The 18,411-nt window shown below is 45.6% G+C and overlaps 2 protein-coding genes across 12 annotated transcripts in view; one reads left to right on the plus strand and one right to left on the minus strand.

Annotated features, from left to right (window-relative positions):
- Positions 1 to 18,411, minus strand: part of LOC134044105 (general transcription factor IIE subunit 2) — a 50,578-nt gene that overhangs the window by 15,428 nt on the left and 16,739 nt on the right. For 5 of the 11 annotated variants that reach the window (XM_062493164.1, XM_062493163.1, XM_062493172.1 and 2 more), the window contains 20 exons: positions 18,076 to 18,263; positions 17,797 to 17,974; positions 17,085 to 17,266; positions 16,639 to 16,740; positions 16,175 to 16,267; positions 14,731 to 14,872; positions 13,805 to 13,975; positions 13,629 to 13,723; positions 13,261 to 13,336; positions 13,008 to 13,081; positions 11,802 to 11,880; positions 11,404 to 11,516; positions 11,107 to 11,221; positions 10,417 to 10,542; positions 10,220 to 10,312; positions 9,372 to 9,534; positions 8,692 to 8,906; positions 7,640 to 7,711; positions 7,020 to 7,163; positions 5,080 to 5,246 (listed from right to left, as the gene is read on the minus strand). In XM_062493164.1, coding sequence (XP_062349148.1) covers positions 5,080 to 5,246; positions 7,020 to 7,163; positions 7,640 to 7,711; positions 8,692 to 8,906; positions 9,372 to 9,534; positions 10,220 to 10,312; positions 10,417 to 10,542; positions 11,107 to 11,221; positions 11,404 to 11,516; positions 11,802 to 11,880; positions 13,008 to 13,081; positions 13,261 to 13,336; positions 13,629 to 13,723; positions 13,805 to 13,975; positions 14,731 to 14,872; positions 16,175 to 16,267; positions 16,639 to 16,740; positions 17,085 to 17,266; positions 17,797 to 17,974; positions 18,076 to 18,263 — 2,588 coding nt within the window. Of the gene's footprint in view, positions 1 to 5,079; positions 5,247 to 6,063; positions 6,326 to 7,019; positions 7,164 to 7,639; positions 7,712 to 8,691; positions 8,907 to 9,371; positions 9,535 to 10,219; positions 10,313 to 10,416; positions 10,543 to 11,106; positions 11,222 to 11,403; positions 11,517 to 11,801; positions 11,881 to 13,007; positions 13,082 to 13,260; positions 13,337 to 13,628; positions 13,724 to 13,804; positions 13,976 to 14,730; positions 14,873 to 16,174; positions 16,268 to 16,638; positions 16,741 to 17,084; positions 17,267 to 17,796; positions 17,975 to 18,075; positions 18,264 to 18,411 lie in introns of those variants that run through there. The other 6 variants (XM_062493166.1, XM_062493165.1, XM_062493168.1 and 3 more) reach the window with 6 other exon arrangements.
- Positions 424 to 720, plus strand: SMIM18 (small integral membrane protein 18). Its single transcript, XM_062492869.1, has one exon. The coding sequence runs from the start codon at positions 424 to 426 to the stop codon at positions 718 to 720; it is 297 nt and encodes a 98-aa protein (XP_062348853.1).

Here is an 18,411-nt window from a genome sequence, read left to right on the forward strand (position 1 = left end):
ATGCGGGTGCCAGCCTCAAGACTGACGATGGACAGGCACTTAAAACCTCTGCACACCTTGAAAATCCAGTTCGTAACCTTTGTTTGTGCATATAATTGAAATAAATAAGCATTGAAATAATTGAAATAAATAAGCATTCCTGAATAACTTGCACCATACGACGCCTGCATGAACCAGACACTACTAAAATAAATGTACTGGTCCTATCCCAAACTTACATATCTGGAGTTTGATATTTTGGCGAGCAAGTGTGAGTATGCAACAGTCCGTGTTCGCAGAAGCTTTGAGCATATAGCCTAAGCAGATCCAATATGTGATAAATATCACAGCATGTCCTTGACTGACAGAGTTCTCAACAGCTTTGCTTTTGTGTTTCAGCTCCCCGATCTGTGCCAACGAGCATACTCAGACAGCTCTTCAAGAATGGCAACCCTCAACGGCACTCACTGGAACGAGACTACCACATCCATTTCCCAATATCTGGGCTTCCAAGTGCAAAAAATTTACCCTTTCCACGACAACTGGAACACTGCCTGCTTTGTTATACTGATCATATTCATCTTCACTGTGGTTTCTCTGGTGGTGTTGGCTTTCCTCTACGAACTGCTGGACTGCTGCTGCTGTGCGAAAAACAAAACTGTGAAAGACTTGGAGAACGAGCCCAATCCCGTCAGAGCAATGATGAACAGCTTCAGGAAGCGTCAAACAGAGGTGGTGTAGGAAGCACTGAGCACCTGCACTTGGAGAACTTGAATTGACACCTCCAGTGAAGCCTCTTGTACCTTACAAATGAACAAGTCATGCGCTTTTTTTCTTTTGGACTTAAATATCCACGGTTGCAGTTTTATCTCTGGTTGTGAGCTGGAATAATTGGCAAAGGCTTTCCAAGTGCTGAGCAGAAAGACAATCTAATGCAGTGTTATGGGAGGGGAAAAGGATTTTTGGTTTTAGATGAACTCTCGCCGTTTATATTGAGTGACTAGCATAGAATTTTGTCTACCTGACCGAACAAATGTTGCCTAACGTGCATAAAACTGTGTTGCTTAACTGAAGAAAACATTTATAAAATGTTCAACAGTCTGGTCACATTCAGTGCAAAGACAACAGTGCTGTCCCACCGAGTCGACTACATAGGGACAGGACAGACAGAGAAGGGGTAAGAAAAGAGTTGGGAGAGAAGGGCTGAACGGCAAGAGACCCTTCAGGCAGGAGAGGACTGGGTAAATTCTAGCCTTTGGCAGCACTTTTTATTATTGCTTTCTTGCTTTTACAAGAGAGGGTGGTGGGAGGAAAACTAAGCCAACAAGAAATGTACCCCTAAAGTGGTCTTTTCTAGTCCTCCTAAGGGTAAGCTTCACTCTTTCTTCCCCCACTTCTCCAGTTCCAGGGAACTTTTCTCCCCTCACTTCATATGTAGCCTGGCCAACAATTTCTGGGTCATGAGGCCTGCATAACCCATTACCTTCAGAACATCTGACCCTTTCCAAAAATCCTGCTGGAAATGAACAGGGAAAATTCTCTGTCCCAAGGCTGCTACTTCTGTGGCAACCACAACACTACAGAGTTGGACACGCTGGATCTATCATCCATATTCCAAACTTTCAAAGCCAAACTGGAACTGATGGAGTTCTTGGGGGCCACAGACCTCCCCCACTGAAGAGAGGGATGTCACCCAGCCCAGGGGCAGCTTTCAGGTGCCAACATCTTTCACACAGGAGGCCAGGCCAGGATCAGCCCTGTGCTAGAGAGGGCAGCTTCACTTTGCCCAAGAGAATCTCACTCGACTTCATCTGCCTGCTGACACATCGCAGAGCTCACACTCAGCCCTTCTTCACGTCCTGACCACAGAACTCTCACACCTCTGGCTCACCAGTCCTCTGTAGCTGGGTTGTGCCTGTGATGTTCGAAACCATTCAAGTTCTGCAGTTACAAATGACAGCTGTAATAACAGTGTCCAACAGCACGGCCATCAGTAACTCCTGGCAAGCCCTTCACACTCCCGAGCCTGCACAGAAACGTCCCAGAACAAAGCTACACGTGGGACAAGTTATTTAACTGTATTAACCCCACAAAATATTCCTGCCATGAGGGAAACAAAACCCACCTAAATGGCCACAGCCATAAGTGACCTCACAGTCCATCCATGTCTGAAAAACCTTTGTGCTATGGCCAGTACTTATAACAATCTCTTTTATATATATATATATGTGTGTGTGTGTGTGTGTGTGTGTGTGTATCAAACCCCTCTCTCAGGCTGAGCATGACTAAGCTTCAGAAGGACTGGACACACTGGGAGACTTACTAATTGACACGAGGTGCTCCTGGTTGGTGAGATGGAGTCACAAGACACCCAGGGCACTATGAACTAGCACAGCTAGTCCAACGATTCACCTGGAGAAGCAAACTCCCTCCTGCAGACACAAATCCTCACAACCATTCATTTCAGACACACTTCTCACAGTTTGGCCGGGACCAGTCCCCCGTGCAGAGAATGCTTCAAGCTCAAAATGAAAAGCACAACTGATGGAAGCCAATGCCCCAAGAACAAGATAATTCAGGACTCACACCAAGAAGTATGATGAAGATAATGTCAGTGATAATGAGGACATGTTACCCTCTGCTGGAAAGTCCTGCTCAAGGGGTCAGAATAGCCATCGGGATGCACTGCAGTAATTAATGTCTCTTTCCTAAAAGCAAATGCTCTGGACACTTACAGCATTCCCACAAAATGCCCATCATGGCTGCACATAAGAGGGAGGCGTGTGAAACACGCCAGGCTCTGCTGCTCTGGCAATGCCTTCCCAGGAAGCACACGGAACGACAAAACTTGGGACACGTCCCAGCTTTTTATTTCACAGGTCTGCAAAGGGGAATGCGTGTGGGCACAAGGAACAGAAGACAAAGGTGTCCCCTTGCACAGTACCAGAGGAGACTCAGGACGATCCTTTCCCACAAAGTAGCCCCTGAAGATTTCAGCTCTCGAGTACTGTTGGTGGAGAACACTGAGACAAAGGTCTTAAGGCAAAGATTAAGACCATAGCTACAATTTACTACTGATTAATAAAATGAAACAAAACCAGACCTGATCCATTTGATTTCTTTTCCAGTTCCTATTCTGAACTGAGTAAACTATTTTGGAATTTTCCCAAATAACTTGTTGAACTAATGATAGCAAAGTCTGTATAGAAGTCTCTGTAGGAGCAGTGGGAACATTAGAGCCAGCCTTCACACACACAGATTTAGCTGTGCAGTCATTTGAAGATTAGCATGGTCTCCATACCTCTCCTCCCCGCCAAAAGAGACAAGGGCAGGTTCTCTGAGTCACAAAATCACAGAACCACACAGCGAGGCAGGACCTGTGGGCACTACACACCCAGGGACTATCAGTGCCAACACACAAACACTGTGACTCCATTTGTCACCTCTGTGGCCACTGCATGACAAAACTACAACTGCCCACTGTAGTTTTTGTTTCTTTGGGGCGGTGGGACAGGGATCCCTCAACATCAGGTTTTTACTCCACCTCCCCAGACCTGTTTCTGACACACACATACCCTCACAGGCACCTGCCCATCTGGCAAGTGAAATAAAAGGTGAGTTTTGAAGTGAAGGATTTTGACTCTGCCGCACAAAAATGTTGCGGAAACCCTGGAACCTTTCTGCTACTGCCTGGAATGCAGCCAGCAGTATAAAAGATCAAGTTTATTCCCTCAGAGCCACACTGGGTCCCTTACTGTTTGTGTAAGCTAATTGTCTGGCAGCCACAAAATCACTTAAAGAAACACTCAATCCACCAAAACCACAGAAACAAAGCGAAACCTTCTTTATCTGCTCAAATCCTCCAGATCAGACTCACATTTGTACTCTCTGCCCTCCTCCTGATCCCAATCCCTTCTTCCCAACAAACCCCACTCACCCCAGTGACGCAGCTTAGAATATTCCACGCAGAATTTTGTTTTGTTTGGAGAGTGTGAAAAAAGGATGGATGGAAACCTGGCCTCCCTTGATTTATTTTAGAATGTGTGGCTGATACTTTATTTGGTGCCTGAGAAGCTGCAGACACATATCCAAATTCCCAACTGCTCCCCTGGGACAGAAGATGCTTCACTCCTCCCAAACTCCCTGACGTTTTTCTCTGTTGCTTTTAGCTCTATTGTTTCTTTAGGAGTTTAGGAGAGAGCCACGTGTGCTATTATTTAAAACATGAGCAAAGGCTGAGTTTGCAGAAGAGGGTATTTTGTGGTTTAGTAACTCCTGGCATTTGATCTGACCTTTAGAGTACACTTGAGAACTGCCACTGCTTTCGGAGCAAATCCTCTCCCTGGTGCTGCACTTTCCACACACTCCCGCTATTTTTGGTGCTGCTTTATTAACGGTTTATTTGATACTGAGAGATGCGTTGTTAGTGCCACCATTCCAGGGAAATGCCACAAACCCTCAGTGAAACAGGCAGAAACCTCTGGAAGGCCTGGTGCCCACGAGCAAAGCTTAACTTCAAGGTAAAACAAGGACAGCTACTAATTACAACACACAAGCCAGACAAGATGCACCTTGCAAAATCCATCTCGTGTACGAATACTCTCCAACTTAGAGCTAGCTAAATGTTTCAGGTGATCTCTTGCCAGAAATAATCACAGAATCACAGAAGGGTTTGGGCTGGAAGGGAGCCTAAAGATCATGCAGCTCCAATCCCCTGTCATGGGGACACCTTCCAGGCTGCTCCAGGCCCTATCCAACATGACAGACACAGATAAAATGAGTAACCCCACAGCTACTGCCTGTCCAGCAAGCACTAAAACCCACAAACCAAAGCACAGTTCCACATGAATAATTTGGGCAGCAGCAATTCCTCCAAGGGAGCAACAGCAAACACACCATGAGATGAGGTTTAACACATGCGCACAGTGGGGAATGGGTTTTTCACATTGTGTGACTTTCTTAACAAAAGTGGCAATTTAAGAGAAGGAATGACAACATCCACTGAAAAAAGTCACAGATACAGTCACATTAATAAACTATAGCTTAAAGGCAAACAGTAGGCAACACCAAAGAGCTGCTGGTCAGGAGACTGCCACCCACCTGTGTTTTGTTTTGAGCTGGAGGAGCCCCCTTGTTCTACTTTGGCCTTCTTCTTCTTGGAAGCAGAGGAGTCCGAGGAGAGCGCTGGGCGCTTCTCTACGGCTGGCGTGGAAAGGGCTCGCTTCTTGAACAGCTCCCGCTCCCTCAGCAAGCTGGGGTCCATGATTCTGCCACGGGGGAAAGGCGAGAAAAAGGGGTCACTGAGGTACTTCGGAAGAGAAATACCTGCTTATCACGGAATATGCCGAGATCGATGGGACCCATAGGGTGCCACGGCTGAGTCCAACCCTTAACCCTACACAGGCCAAGCCAAGAATCCCACTCCGGGCCTGGGAGTGCTGTCCAAGCGCTCCGTGAGCTGTGTCAGGATTGGTGCTGTGACCACATCCCTGGGGAGCCATTTATTTCTTGTTCGCTCCTCCTTTGCCCGAATACGGACTTCGGTAACAGAGTAAAGCTGTCAGTGCACTAGCGGAACCTTAAGGAGTGTGAGTAGGAATGCCGAGCCAGCCCTCACGGCCACAGAACGACAGGAAAACTCGGCTACCAGGTTCATGAGCGACCTCACGGCCGCGGGCAGGACGGAACAAAGTGGTAAAAGGCGGCGGGCGGGCGACCGGAAACCACCGGCCCGGAAGACGGCGGTGCCTCGGCACCCCTATAAGCCGCCCACAGAGCGGAGAAGCCGCTCCCGCGTCCCCCTCTCCGGTCCCAATCCCGGTCCCTGCCCCCGTCCCCTCACGGCGGCCCCCGCTCACCCGCGCGCCGCCGCCGCCTAGCGAGCCATGCCGCTCCCGGCAGCCCCCGCGCGCCGGCCCCGCCCCGGAAGCGGCGCGCCCGTCGCCATGGCAACGCGGCCCGGGCCTGCCCGCCACACACACACACACACACACACACACACACACACACACAAAAAGTGATTATTTATTTCCATCTTTTTATTAGCATCCCATTTCACACAGTGAAAAAAGTCCTAAGAACGCTGCTTAAGGAAAAGAAGAGGCAGCAGCAATAAGGCCGAATAGAACAAGGGAATCGAAAGCCCCCGTGAAGCAACGGTCTGTGCAGATAATGCTTGTGGTAGGAAAGAAGATAAAAACCCAAATCATCTCGGTTTCTAAGATCAACTGAAAATCCCTTTTCCGGTTTCTGTTTTGCATTTCTTGGTCTGGGTTACAGGTCCAGCTGTTGCTGCTGAGGTCCCAAACCACTCGGGCACCCTCCTCTTAGCAGGGGGATGCGAGTTCTGGAAGGAAACAAACGCACAAACATGGAACAAAACAACCATCGACAGCCTGGACCACACACACGGCTCTACTCCTCAAACTCATGCTCAGCTAGAGCCATGAGCTGTCCAAATTTTTCACGGAAGGTTTATGCTTCACTTAAATCCAACGCCTTATTCAAGTACCTAAAGCATCAAGAATGCAACGCTGACAATCAAGGCTGAGAAAGATTTGTAGTCACAGCAATATCCAGCTTCAAACTGAAACAAAGGCGTTCAACAAGTGATGCTGGTCAGAGAGAGGAGCTGCCTTTAAATAAAAACTCTTAACTGTCTGCTCATACAGCTTGTGCTCCTATAGACACCAGTGCAAAAATCCTTAATGTGATAGGCACAGCCACACAGAACTCAGTACTTAAAGGAAAAAAAAAGAACCAAATGTCCTCTTAAAACAGGGGAAGCATCTGCCATGAGAGAGCTTACAAAACGTACTGGGGGAAAAGTTTCCTGTGGCAGTTGACTGCTATCCAAATGGGATATTTGGACACAGCAAGGACAACAAAAACAACATGGCATCACTGTCTCAGGGATGTCGATGAGAGAAACGGGCTGGCAAAATAATAGACACAGTCTGAAGAACGGAGAAGCTGAGAATTTGGTTGTTGAAGATCCCCACCCCAATCACCAGGTCTGGGCTGTGCTCCTGCAGTCTCACCTTGGGCTCCAAGTCCCCAAAGAGCTCCTTCTCCTCAGGATCGAGGGCAGGCTGGTTGGAAGAGGCTGGGGTGATGGGCTTTGAGAAGCCTGCTGCCCCTCTGCTCCCTGCCTGCCAGGCATCCACGCTCCCTGCAGCCTTCCCCTGGGACAGAAAGGAAGCACCACGTTACTTGGGTCACAGTCCCTCATCAACCAAGTTTCAACACCTCTGTTTAATGAGGGTTTTGCCTATTTCTTAATTATTTCACCATAATAAAATTTGAGCAAGTGAAGTTCATGCATTTCAAACACAGAGCAGCTGGAAACTGTACTTGGGCCTTTTTTCATTTAAACGGAGAAAAACACTTGCTCCATCCCTACAGCTCTGAAAACTTCAACTATTTACTTCTTGTTCACAGGTATTGTATTTTCCAATGTGCCTTTACAGGTCAAGTGTCAGCTAAAAGCAGCACCATGGGCACAGAGATATTATCTCATGTTTTTTATATCATCCTGCTGCTCACAGGTTGCAGTAGTCATGCTGACATTTTTGCATCAGCTACACATCCCTGAGTCACCAAAATCCTCACTAATGGCAAGTTTACCACGTGCTTTATTCAACTAAGAACATCTCTTTACCGAAACCAAAGGCACCACACGCAGATGGGTTTTCTCTGCTCCTTCCTTGGATGCTGGATTGATCCCATGATCCTGTAAAAGCAGCAGCAATGCAAGGCCATTCATAGCCCACAAAATCCATTAAGACATATAAAATTACTCACTACAGACAATTATTAGAACCAGTATATCTTCTAAAGTTGAAGTAAATAAAGACTGTTTGGATTAGCTTTTGGATTTGCAGTCTCTTCCTTTGAATTATGTTAATTTGATTACTCATAGTATATCATTTCCACTATTAGCTCCAGGAGCTAACAGTAGCAGGGATAAGTGTGATCAGAGCTCAGGCAATTGGACTGTCAGAAGGTCCACTGCAGGAAAAAAAATCAAGACTCTGACAGAGACATTGTAGAAACAAAACAGCACTCAGGGAAGCACAAAATTCAATTTGGCAAAATGGCAATGCCTGAAAAAATTGTTTGAGCCAGTGTTTAAGAAATCAGCCCAAAGCCCTGAAGGGAACAGACATGAAATCCCAACACAGGTAGCAGGATTTGGAGCATGGTATTTCTTTTTACCATTCCCACCAGGCGCCACTCAGTGCAGGGTGTCCTTTGTACAAGGGGCTGAACTGGGACTTGGGGCCACAGAGGCCATCAGAGGGCTCAGTCTCTGCTGGATTTTCTCAAATATCAACAAAGCTCCTTATTTCCCAAGGTTTGTGTCCCCTAAGACACTTGTTACCAGGCTGTGCCCAGCAGTTATAAGCAACACAGGAAACCAAAGGCTGAGACACTGCTGGCTGGAATTGCCTCTGTTTTTTTCATCCTCTTTACCTCCCTGTTCCCTGCATAGTTGGAGAACCTCTTTTCCCACATCAGGGTGGTTATTAGGTACCCATGCACAGAAACTCCTCCTCTGAGGAGGAAGCAGTTATACTCTGCTGAGGGAGAGATGAACTGCAAAAATGGGACATAGAGAACTGCTGTAAACACCAACAAAATCCTGTTAGCCTGTTCCTACAAAGAAAACGTGATCTTACAAAAACAGTTTTATAACCTCCTTTTACTAACCTGTGTTTTATTCCACAAGGCACCTTGCCTGCTTGCTTGATCTGCTCCTGTTTTTCCTGGCTGCCCTTCAGGCCACACCAACCTTCTTTTGATACCTAAGGCATCCTGAGATTTATTTCTATCCTCTTTCTCCAACAGTGCAATCATCATCTTGATTAGATACAGCTCAATATTTGCAGGAGTAAGTTTTCTGATATCTTGAATTTTGGTAGTGTCTTGGAAAAAATACAAATACAATATTAATTATTTAAGCTTCCTGCCCCGATTCAGTTTTCTTATACTGTAACACACATTTATTGCACCTCATTAAAGCCCAGGATGGATTAAGGCATAGGAAAGGTAGTAAGTTAAAAACATATGTGTTTGACTCATGAGATCATGTGATACATTCCCAGCGTGTTGTCTGAGGATGCCAGTACTTACAGAAATACTTTGTGAGGCTGATGTTTTTTTCTAAAAACATTTAAGTAAAGACAGATTTAAAAAGGCTGTCTCAAACATTTCCACACAGCCGAGTCAAAGGATTTATAAAGGTCTACCCTGTTGTGATGGATCATGATAGAGTCATTTTACAGCTCAACCCTGAAAGCAAAGGAGTGACCCTGGAACTGGCCCAGCCTTGCAGGACTGATGGGCTCTGCCAGGCATGAGAAGCTTCAGCTAAGTTCAGTGATGCTCACCAGAGTTAATGGGAGGACTGTGGATAACGTCCCTAAGGACCCTCTGAATTGCAGGAGTCAAACCTGCTCGCTCCAGGCTCACAGCATAGCCAGCTCTCAGGGCCTGGGACAGGTGAGCGCCAACCACAGCAAGGGGCAGAGATCTGCACTCACTTATGGCCTCCTGGAGAAACAAAGGCACAAGGGATTCACACGGCAGAAGCCTCATTGCCAAAAAATCATCCAGAGACACCGGCACACAACAGCACAACAAAGCTCCCCGGAACACTGCATTGTTCCTAACAGCTCTCTCATTTATTTTCCAGCTTGTCAAGTGTGTTTCTCTCTCAAAACTTGACAGCTTGAGTGCAACACCTCACCTTAAACTTAGATGAGATGAATGACCAGTGGTGCACCTGCCCAGTCAGGGGACCACATAATACAGAATATCCATGCAGAACATGGATAACAGCACCAAAACAAAGTCCCCCTCACTTTCACATGTCGGATGAATTCTCCTCTTAAAACCATAGCCTTGAAGAAAAGGATCTCATCAAGGTCAATCTCTTGATTGACCCAAACCTGCTTTTCTCAAAGATAAATTTCCAACTGGAATCTTGAGCTCTTCAAAAAAGCAAGTTTCAAGTTTCCACTTGTTTCTCCACCAAGAATACACACCCTGGACATATCATCAGGATTAGTGGATACAGAATATCAAGTTGCCCAGTAATAACAGCACAACTACATCTTCTTAGCTCATCCTTAGGTACACTTTTCATTTGGGGATGTGATAATCCTGGGAGGGGCAAAGCAAAAGCCAAAGCAACTTGATTTGCTTACTGTGGAATTAAAAACTCACTGTAGCGCACCTCAGCTGTCCATACCAGCACTTCAGAGGCAGGAGGATGAGCTATTTCCCAGGAATTGTACTGCGTCAGAGTTTTAAAACAGCCCATCCAGCCCTGCGCAGAGGATTTCAGAGAACTTGCACATCATCCTCTTCTACAGTTTGCATCCCCACTGTCAGTTTTCAGCAAAGTAAAAGCCTCCGCAGTCCAGAGCTTACCAGAGAGTAATTCTTCTCTTGGAACAGGATATATGTCACCTCCTCTGAGGGAGAAAGGGCTCTAGCACACTTCCAGGGAGATGCTTCTTTCCAAACCTTTGATTCAGATGTGGAGAATGTGTCGGTCTAAGTGAGATAAAGCAGAATTAAATAAACGGTACGCCAGTGACAACCTGTGGATCACCCTCCCATTATCTGAAGTTGTGTGATGAAATAACACTAACAGAATCACGCAGCTCCCTGGAGGTTGGTTTTGACCACAACTGCATGATCTTAACAAAAAAAAGAGTAAAGAAGGGAGGGAAAACTAAAGCAGGGAGGGAATCCAGCCGCACATCCACATGTTCCCATCTTAGTAAAACCATCTGAAGACCTTGGAAAAGAAATCCAGAACAAAGTGCCCAGGCCACCACATCTTAGGTAGTGCTCATTCCATATGAAACTATTCCATCAGAACAAACTGACATTCAGTCTGCATGGGAAACTTCTCAATTTGAGCTGAAGTTCCTCTACACAAACTCCCTGGAAACAAGTGAAAAACTAGGCATGCTTTTGGTTCCCACTGCTAAGATCAAAGCTTTCTTTTTTTTTTTTGTCCAAGAGCAACAAAACTCCGTGGAGTTCAATAACTGCAGAACAAATCCCAGCTTCAGGCTCCTGTCAAGGACAAGACACTTGAGTTAATCATACCTGCAAACCATTTACTTGGCAGAAGTCCTTGATTTCAGCCAGGAGAGGCATCAGCATGGTGGACTTGGCTTCAGACACACCATCAATTTTCTTCAGGTTCTCAATGCTCGTAGGCCTGGTTTAGGATGAAGAATGCAACAACATCAGACATACCCAAAATATTGCTGCCTGATGCCTTTCAGCAGCTGGGGGAGGCACTTCAGATGCCTCCACTCTCCCAACAGAAGCAGGCAAGGCATTTGTGACTTGGCTTGCAAGCTCCCCAGTTTGTACAACATGTCTGCATGCTGGCTTTACCTTATCCGGGCCATCTCCACCAGGATCTTATTGGTTGCCAAGACAGCTGGAGGAATTTCCTTCTCATTAGCTACCTTCTGTCTAGCAGTCAGCAGCTTGCCATACAGAGCAGTCTGGAAAGGAAGGAGCCAAATAGTCAGGAAGCAGCTCTTCATCACTAATAGGTATAATTGTTACAACAGCAAAAGTTCTCACCTCCCTGAGCTTCCCAATAATACATGAAACCCCTGCAATCCAATAATCCCTCCTGGTCTATTTCAGTCCTATTCTGGGACTTCTATTCAAAACAACTCAATAATTTTAAGAGGCATCCAAGCCAGCTGCCCAAACACAGGTCAAGGGTGCTTTGCAGGCTGACTGCAATTCAGAGATATCCTCCCTAGCCCAGAAAAACTTACCTCTAGTTCTTTTTCTCGGGATGAAACATCTGGTTCTTGGGGCTTCAAAGGAGATTTCAGTGGTGAGCGCCCTGAAACACTAACAAAAAATTGAGTGTGAAGCAAGCCTTGCTTTAGATCAGTTTAATCAGGGCTTGGCTCAAGGATGTGGGAGAGCAGCAGCCCGACTTATTTTGCCAGCTCCAACAGCACCTCAAGCCAGCTCTGCCCCCAGTCAGGACTGGAGCTGGTTGAGGTACAACCAGCAACATCCTTCATGTCACAGTATGTCTGATCTGGTGCTATAACCTATAAACAGTTTGTTACTGTACAAAGCTCAAGCAGATGAAATAACACGTGGGAATCTGTCAGGGGGAAAACCAACCCACCTCAGCAAGATCTCGCAATGCTGGATTCCCATTTCTTGAACAAAAACGAGCTCTAACAGCCACTTGTCCCCTGTGACATCCCACTTTTGATTTTTGCTCACAGCTGAGAACAGGAATCCTGGCAAACAGCACTGATCACCTTAAAACCATCAGGGTGATGTGACAGGGACACAGCTGCTGTGCTGTGAGTGGAATTCGCACAGCTCCCAGTCCACGGGCTCATGGGCTAATGGACATTTACCCTTAACAGCCTGCCATGATTACACTGCAACATCTGATAGCACCCAAGTTGGACTAAGAGCCTCGTTTCCTAAGCACAGTGCAAAATAACTTGGTTTGGATTTCAACTGTCCCTAAAATCATCTGTCTTGACACGGCTGCAGTGGCAACTATTCACCTACATGGTAACAGTCACTCTTCCTGTCATCGGCCAGCACCAGAGAGGTGGCCTGAAAGAGGAATCCACTCAGAAATACAAGGTGCATTTAACCTGAGGAAGCACATGAGCCAGGAAAAGAAATTAGCCGGTCTGCTTTTTGCAAGAGGTTATTGGATTTCTTTTGACCTGAGGGAGCCTCAAGTATTCTCCAGACCAGGGTGGTAAGGCAGAGCCCTCCATGCTCCCTGATATTAACTGTGAAATCTTGGAAATACAACGTACTTGGAAATATAATGCCATGTACAGCAAGTTTTAGGCACTTGTCTTTTCCTAATGCACTGAACATTTTCATACCCATTACACAGCAAAACGCTCGTTTTATCGATCACCTGACAAGCAGTATCCCCATAAACACTATCAAAATTAAGTACATCTCTTTTAATTATTCAAATACTGTACCTGTTAACCATGTCAGTGCTTCTTGGAGGAGTTTTGTCTTTTCTGTTACAGGAGAACATCTCATACAGAGATATCTATTCAAAAAAAATCAGAAGAACAAGACACATGCTAATTTACGATCTTTTCACTGAGTTTGCTGTTGATAAAACATTAATTTGTGATCTGTCTGCAAGTCAGATTCTTGGTGTTTTTTGTTTTTTTTTAATAAGAGCAAGGATGGATCACATTGCAGGAGGGTTGTACTGGTACAGACCTGCTTGCCTGGTGACTGTGTTGTTCCTTTTGTGCCTGGGGAGTACTGCCTGGAGAGCACAGGCAAACGCCTGCTGCTGTAATGCAATTAATTATATCTTAATTCCATTGTATAATGACACTGCCCTCCAAAAAAAAAAAAAACATGTTGCTAAATAAACTGATTTCAAGTTGGTACAGGGAAGCATTCGGCAAATCAAGTTATTGATTAATTATTAGAATCATCATTCTTCATGAAAAAAACCAAACCAAGTACACTGGGGATCTCAAAGCCTCCTCCTGTTCAACCCTGCCTTCTCCCAGTGCAGGTTTCAGAGACAGATCTGGTTAGCAAAGAAGCCTCCAAGAGAACACATGTGCTACAATTACCTGGTAGAAGGTCTCTGCAGATTTAGGTCTTCACTGGACTGTAACAAAAGACTTGGATTTGAGGCAGATCCAGCTTTTGACAGCCAATTTCTACCCTGTAAAAAAATCAACCACACTGCTTAACTGTGCATTGCTCAGGAGGAGCTCTCAATGGGTCACTTCACTACCCCAAGTACCTTCTGGGTGAGCACACAAATTATTGCAAACTTGTTATGGCCTGTGACTTCTTTGAGGAACCCTTCCAGTATGAGCTGCTGGCAGAGCAGTTTCCACCAGTTCTCTGGCCACTCTTTTCCACAGCCAAAGAGAGGGTGTCTCCGGTACCGGTCCGGCAAGCGTTGGGAACACTGAAAGTTTGGAAAATATCGGTCAGATTTGTCCACTCCTTGCACAGGAAAGCTTGAAATACCATTAGGACACCAAAAGCCCATTGAGGAGCCTGCTCTAACCTACTCCACTCCTAATCTACTTCCTGCCAAGGCCACGGCAAGTTCCTTTTTCCCCACGTACACTTGGGCGACAATTGGCAGCTTAACTTCATTAAAAGGTTAAACAAGGAACATAACTCACTCAGCTTTATCAAGTAGTACAGGTCTCGGCTTTTCCCCTCAGTTTGTAAACCTACCAAGGATTTTGTTCTTATTCCAATTTATTTCCAGCGAGTTGCTTGCTTAGTGTTTCAAAACAATTATAATTAAAGGAGTAAAGAAATTAATTCGTATTTATTCTGGTACCCTACTTCATTACTCCAAGTCAAACAGCAACACAAAGCTACTGTGGAAGCCATCCTTTGCTTTGTTCAAACATAAGCCAACTAATTGAGCCAAGATGTCTATCCTTCATTCTAAAAAAGCTGTTCCTGTCAAGACAATCAAAATTATGCATTTTCATAAAAAATTAGACGAGAGTCATCTTGCTTGTTGCGTGGCAAGTGGAGCTGAGCAGCTTCCCAAAGCCAAGACCACCTCTCTACACAAACATCCATCTCTCCAAGAAAAATGGCAGGTATACGAATGACATGAAGGTATATCCATGTATTAAGAGGGACACTGCCACAGCCCCTCCCCTCAGAACACTCACAGGGAGCTGCACCATCACTTACAGACCCTCGAAGAAGCAGAATTGGCATTCTGGTCCCAAACTTCTCATCCAGGGCAGTGACTGCAGAGAGCAGCTGGTGTGCTTGCTTCCCAAAGTCCTGCAATCCGCCGTCAAAGTCGCTGGGGACTGCAAGGCAGGAGCTGCTGAAAGGCACAGAGGAAGCCAAGCTTAACACAAACAAATCCAGTCCCCTCTCCCTTGCTCCAAATGTTGTCAACCCAGAGATGAATGAAATAACAAGTGAGGGATCTATACTCAGTCTTGACCATCAGCCCCAAGTTCTGCATATTTAAACACATTCCATCATTTATACCAATTCAACTTCAAGACACATCTATATTTCCATCAATGTAAATTCTCAAACAACTGCCCAACCCCACACTAAGTTCTCCGTGACACCTGCTCCTAACAACCTTGTCTCAGCAATCTTTTGAACTCAGTATTTAAATATGTGCATTGGTTTGGGCATCCACAATATTTCCTTAACTGCACTTAAAAGCTTTTCTCTGTTTCTTTAAGAACACGAAGGAAAAAACAAAAACCGGGTTAAAGAGCAACCCCATTAAAGGCTATGAAAGGTTTGTTAATATATTTCTTACTGACTAAAAGAACCCACTGAAAAAATTACTGGCACAAACGACTCGTAATGAGAAAAATGAAAATTATCTATTTCAAGTGATTTCAGTTCTGCAATACAAATTCACTACCTGTCTCTTTTTTAGCAGAGCAAGGTGACTTAAATTATTATTTTTTTTTACCTTGTTGTAATAGAGGCCAGACAAAGCTGTCCTAATCCTTGACATACAGAAATTCAGTATCTAAATTGTGAATACTTCTCCAGAAAGCATCACAGCCTAACATCTTGCCTGGGATCAGAAAGCATCAGGCTACCAGCAAGAGCAAGGAATGCTTTATTATAATTTCAGGGAAAGCTTTACTGCAGACAGAGAACAAAGTGACAAAGGTGTTTCTGCTCCTACCTCTGTGACTATCAGCCTCCTGAGTCCCCCTCAGCACATCCATGAGATTATTAGCAAGGTTAAAAGAACACATGTCAGCACAGAAGAACAGCTCCCCGGACACTGGGGCAATTTAGCCTTAGACACCTGGTACCACACACCATTTTAAGTGTTGTCTTTTGGGATTAATTACCTAACAGGACTTAAAACGATGAATAGAGGTGTTTTTCACTGAGTGCTGCTCTTAACCCCTGTTAGGAACTGTGATCCTGCTCTGTTTCCAGGCTTTCCCACAGCCCAACCTGGAGCTTATCAGGGCTTGCTCGACTCACTAGAGAAAGGTTAGACACATGTTCAGAAATAAACCTCAGGCTGAACAGCTGCAAGATCAGATGCATGAAAGTCAATTCTTTCAGATAATTTGCCTTCTAAGTCAGTCTGAGAGAACATAACCTCTAGGATCAGCCTTCAGGGAAGAAAGCTTACCTGGACCTGCAATTATCACAGCATTCTTCTGTGCCCATGATGCCAGAGGAAACCTTTCGGAGTTGTCTGTCTTCAAAATGAGACAAGATGATTCTACCCAAGGGAACAAAAAGAACTCAATAAGAGACCACGAATTTACACATGAAATTTATTGCAGAAAATGGAGTTGAAATCAGCATCATTAATTAATTCACTGGGGAACCAATTATTTAGCCTTGATTCCTCTAAAGGAATCTTTTTTTTTAAAAAAAAAAAAAAAGACGCAAATAAGGAAACGTATAAATGTGCTGAAGGTTGTACTTTTGATACTGCTCATTAATACAGAATAGAATGTTCTGTGCTTGTAGAACACATTCCGAGTCTGAGATGCCTTCTGGTTACAACCCCCAGCTGTGCCTGAGTCCCAGCAGCTCTTGCCAAAGCTGCCTGCAGTGACAAAACACTAAATAGGCTCCAGCACTCACTTCCTCCTGCAGCTGTTCGACACCAGGTACTTCTCCATCTTGTTCAACATCTTCAGCTTGTACAGCCGGAACTTCTCGTTGCTGATGTTGTTCAGCAGGCGCCTGAGATAGAAACAAAAAATGCTGAGCCTCAAATGCTGACCACTGTTCCCCTGTCCCACACCAAAAATAAAACGTGTCAGACAAGGCTCTCAAATTCACCAGGAAGAGCTAGGAAAAAAATAATCTCCTAAAACCAGACCCAAGCTGCCTGCCCCCTTCTCCACCACCACGATCCTCAGAGCACAGGGCTTACTCAGCAGAGCCCTTAATTCACATTCCTCTAAACATTATCCTGAAGTGGACAGAACGGGAGAGAGACAAAGATGTTCTTGCAAGCCCACAGGGTACTGAACTGCAGAGACCTGCGGCAAAAGGCCGTGAGGAGGGAGAAAAGGGCTCTGTACCTGTTACAGGTGAGGTCTGCTGCAGCCCAGAGGACGTGGCAGGCAGCGGGAAGCCCGTCGCGCCCAGCTCTCCCCATTTCCTGGTAATAGGATTCCATCTCCTTCGGGGCACCGTAGTGGATCACCAGCCTGATGTCTGCCTTGTTGATGCCCATGCCAAAAGCCACCGTGGCCACAACACACTGCAAAACAGGAGCCACGTGCCTTCGGGTGATCCCAAGGAATAGGCCTGGGTTAACTCACACACGCTCGGTGTCAATCTGCTGCCACAGACTCAAAATTCAGCCTTGAATTACAACAGCTTGGCCAGAGCACAGGCTGGGGATGATAACCACCAGGGGGATGATGAGCTGTGGCAAATGCAAGAGCGTGTTCAAGTAGCTGTTCTCAACAGGCACAAAACAGATCGTGGAAAGGAACATGATAAGTCCCAGGATATCTCTGCTGCCCAGGAAAGAAGCAACTCACAGAAGCAGTGATCCTGTTCCAGCTACCACTGTTTTCCTTGAATACCATGCATATTTAAGGGAGCTACTACAGAAATCCAGAAGATAAGCTGGCAATCCTACTGCTTTCAGTACAGACCAACAATTTCTTCACCCAAAACTGCAGACAGAGGACATGGCTAACACAGGCTGATATTCCAAGGTTTTCTTCTACCAAAAACTCTGCAATTCTAAATAGGACCAAGGAAATTTTCTTTGCCACACACCTGAATTTCATCCCTCATGAACTGGTGGTGAGTGTCTCTCCTCTGCTTGTTCCCCATCCCAGCATGGTAGGTACCACAGGCCACGTTGAGTCTGTGCAGTGCACACACCACCTCCTCAGTGGCCTTTCTGGTAGGGCAGTAAATGATAGTGGGGCCTTCAAACTCATACACAGAACTACTGAAAACAAGAACAACGGCATGTAAAGATACAGAACAAAAAAGGCACCTGCCTGCAAAAAAAATACATCTGAGAGATCAAAATCAGGCTTAAAACCTTACCTTCCTTTCCTAGTTAGGAACTGCTTCAAATCCCTAATGATGTCTCCACTTTGCTGTCCAACTTCCAGGTACAGGTTAGGTCTGTCAAAACTGGTGCAGGTGACCTGGGGATTCCTCAGGTTCAGGCATTTCACTACATCCTCTCGAATCGAGGGACTCGCAGTGGCAGTTAAAGCAATAATGGGGACCTGCAAAGAGAGGGAGAACAACATTCAGGACCTCTCATTGATGGTTTTTTACACCAAAAACCTTAGGAGTCTACTGACAGAGAACCTAAACAGGCACTTTGATGTGTTTAGCATTGGATAAGTTCAGTCACTTGAAAAATACAGTTAT

This window comes from Cinclus cinclus, chromosome 5 (genome assembly GCF_963662255.1).
Source record: "Cinclus cinclus chromosome 5, bCinCin1.1, whole genome shotgun sequence".
NCBI lineage: Eukaryota > Metazoa > Chordata > Aves > Passeriformes > Cinclidae > Cinclus > Cinclus cinclus.

Coding starts and splice junctions, on each gene's coding strand:
- SMIM18 (XM_062492869.1), top strand. CDS start 424: ATGGCAACCCTCAACGGCACTCACTGGAACGAGACTACCACATCCATT.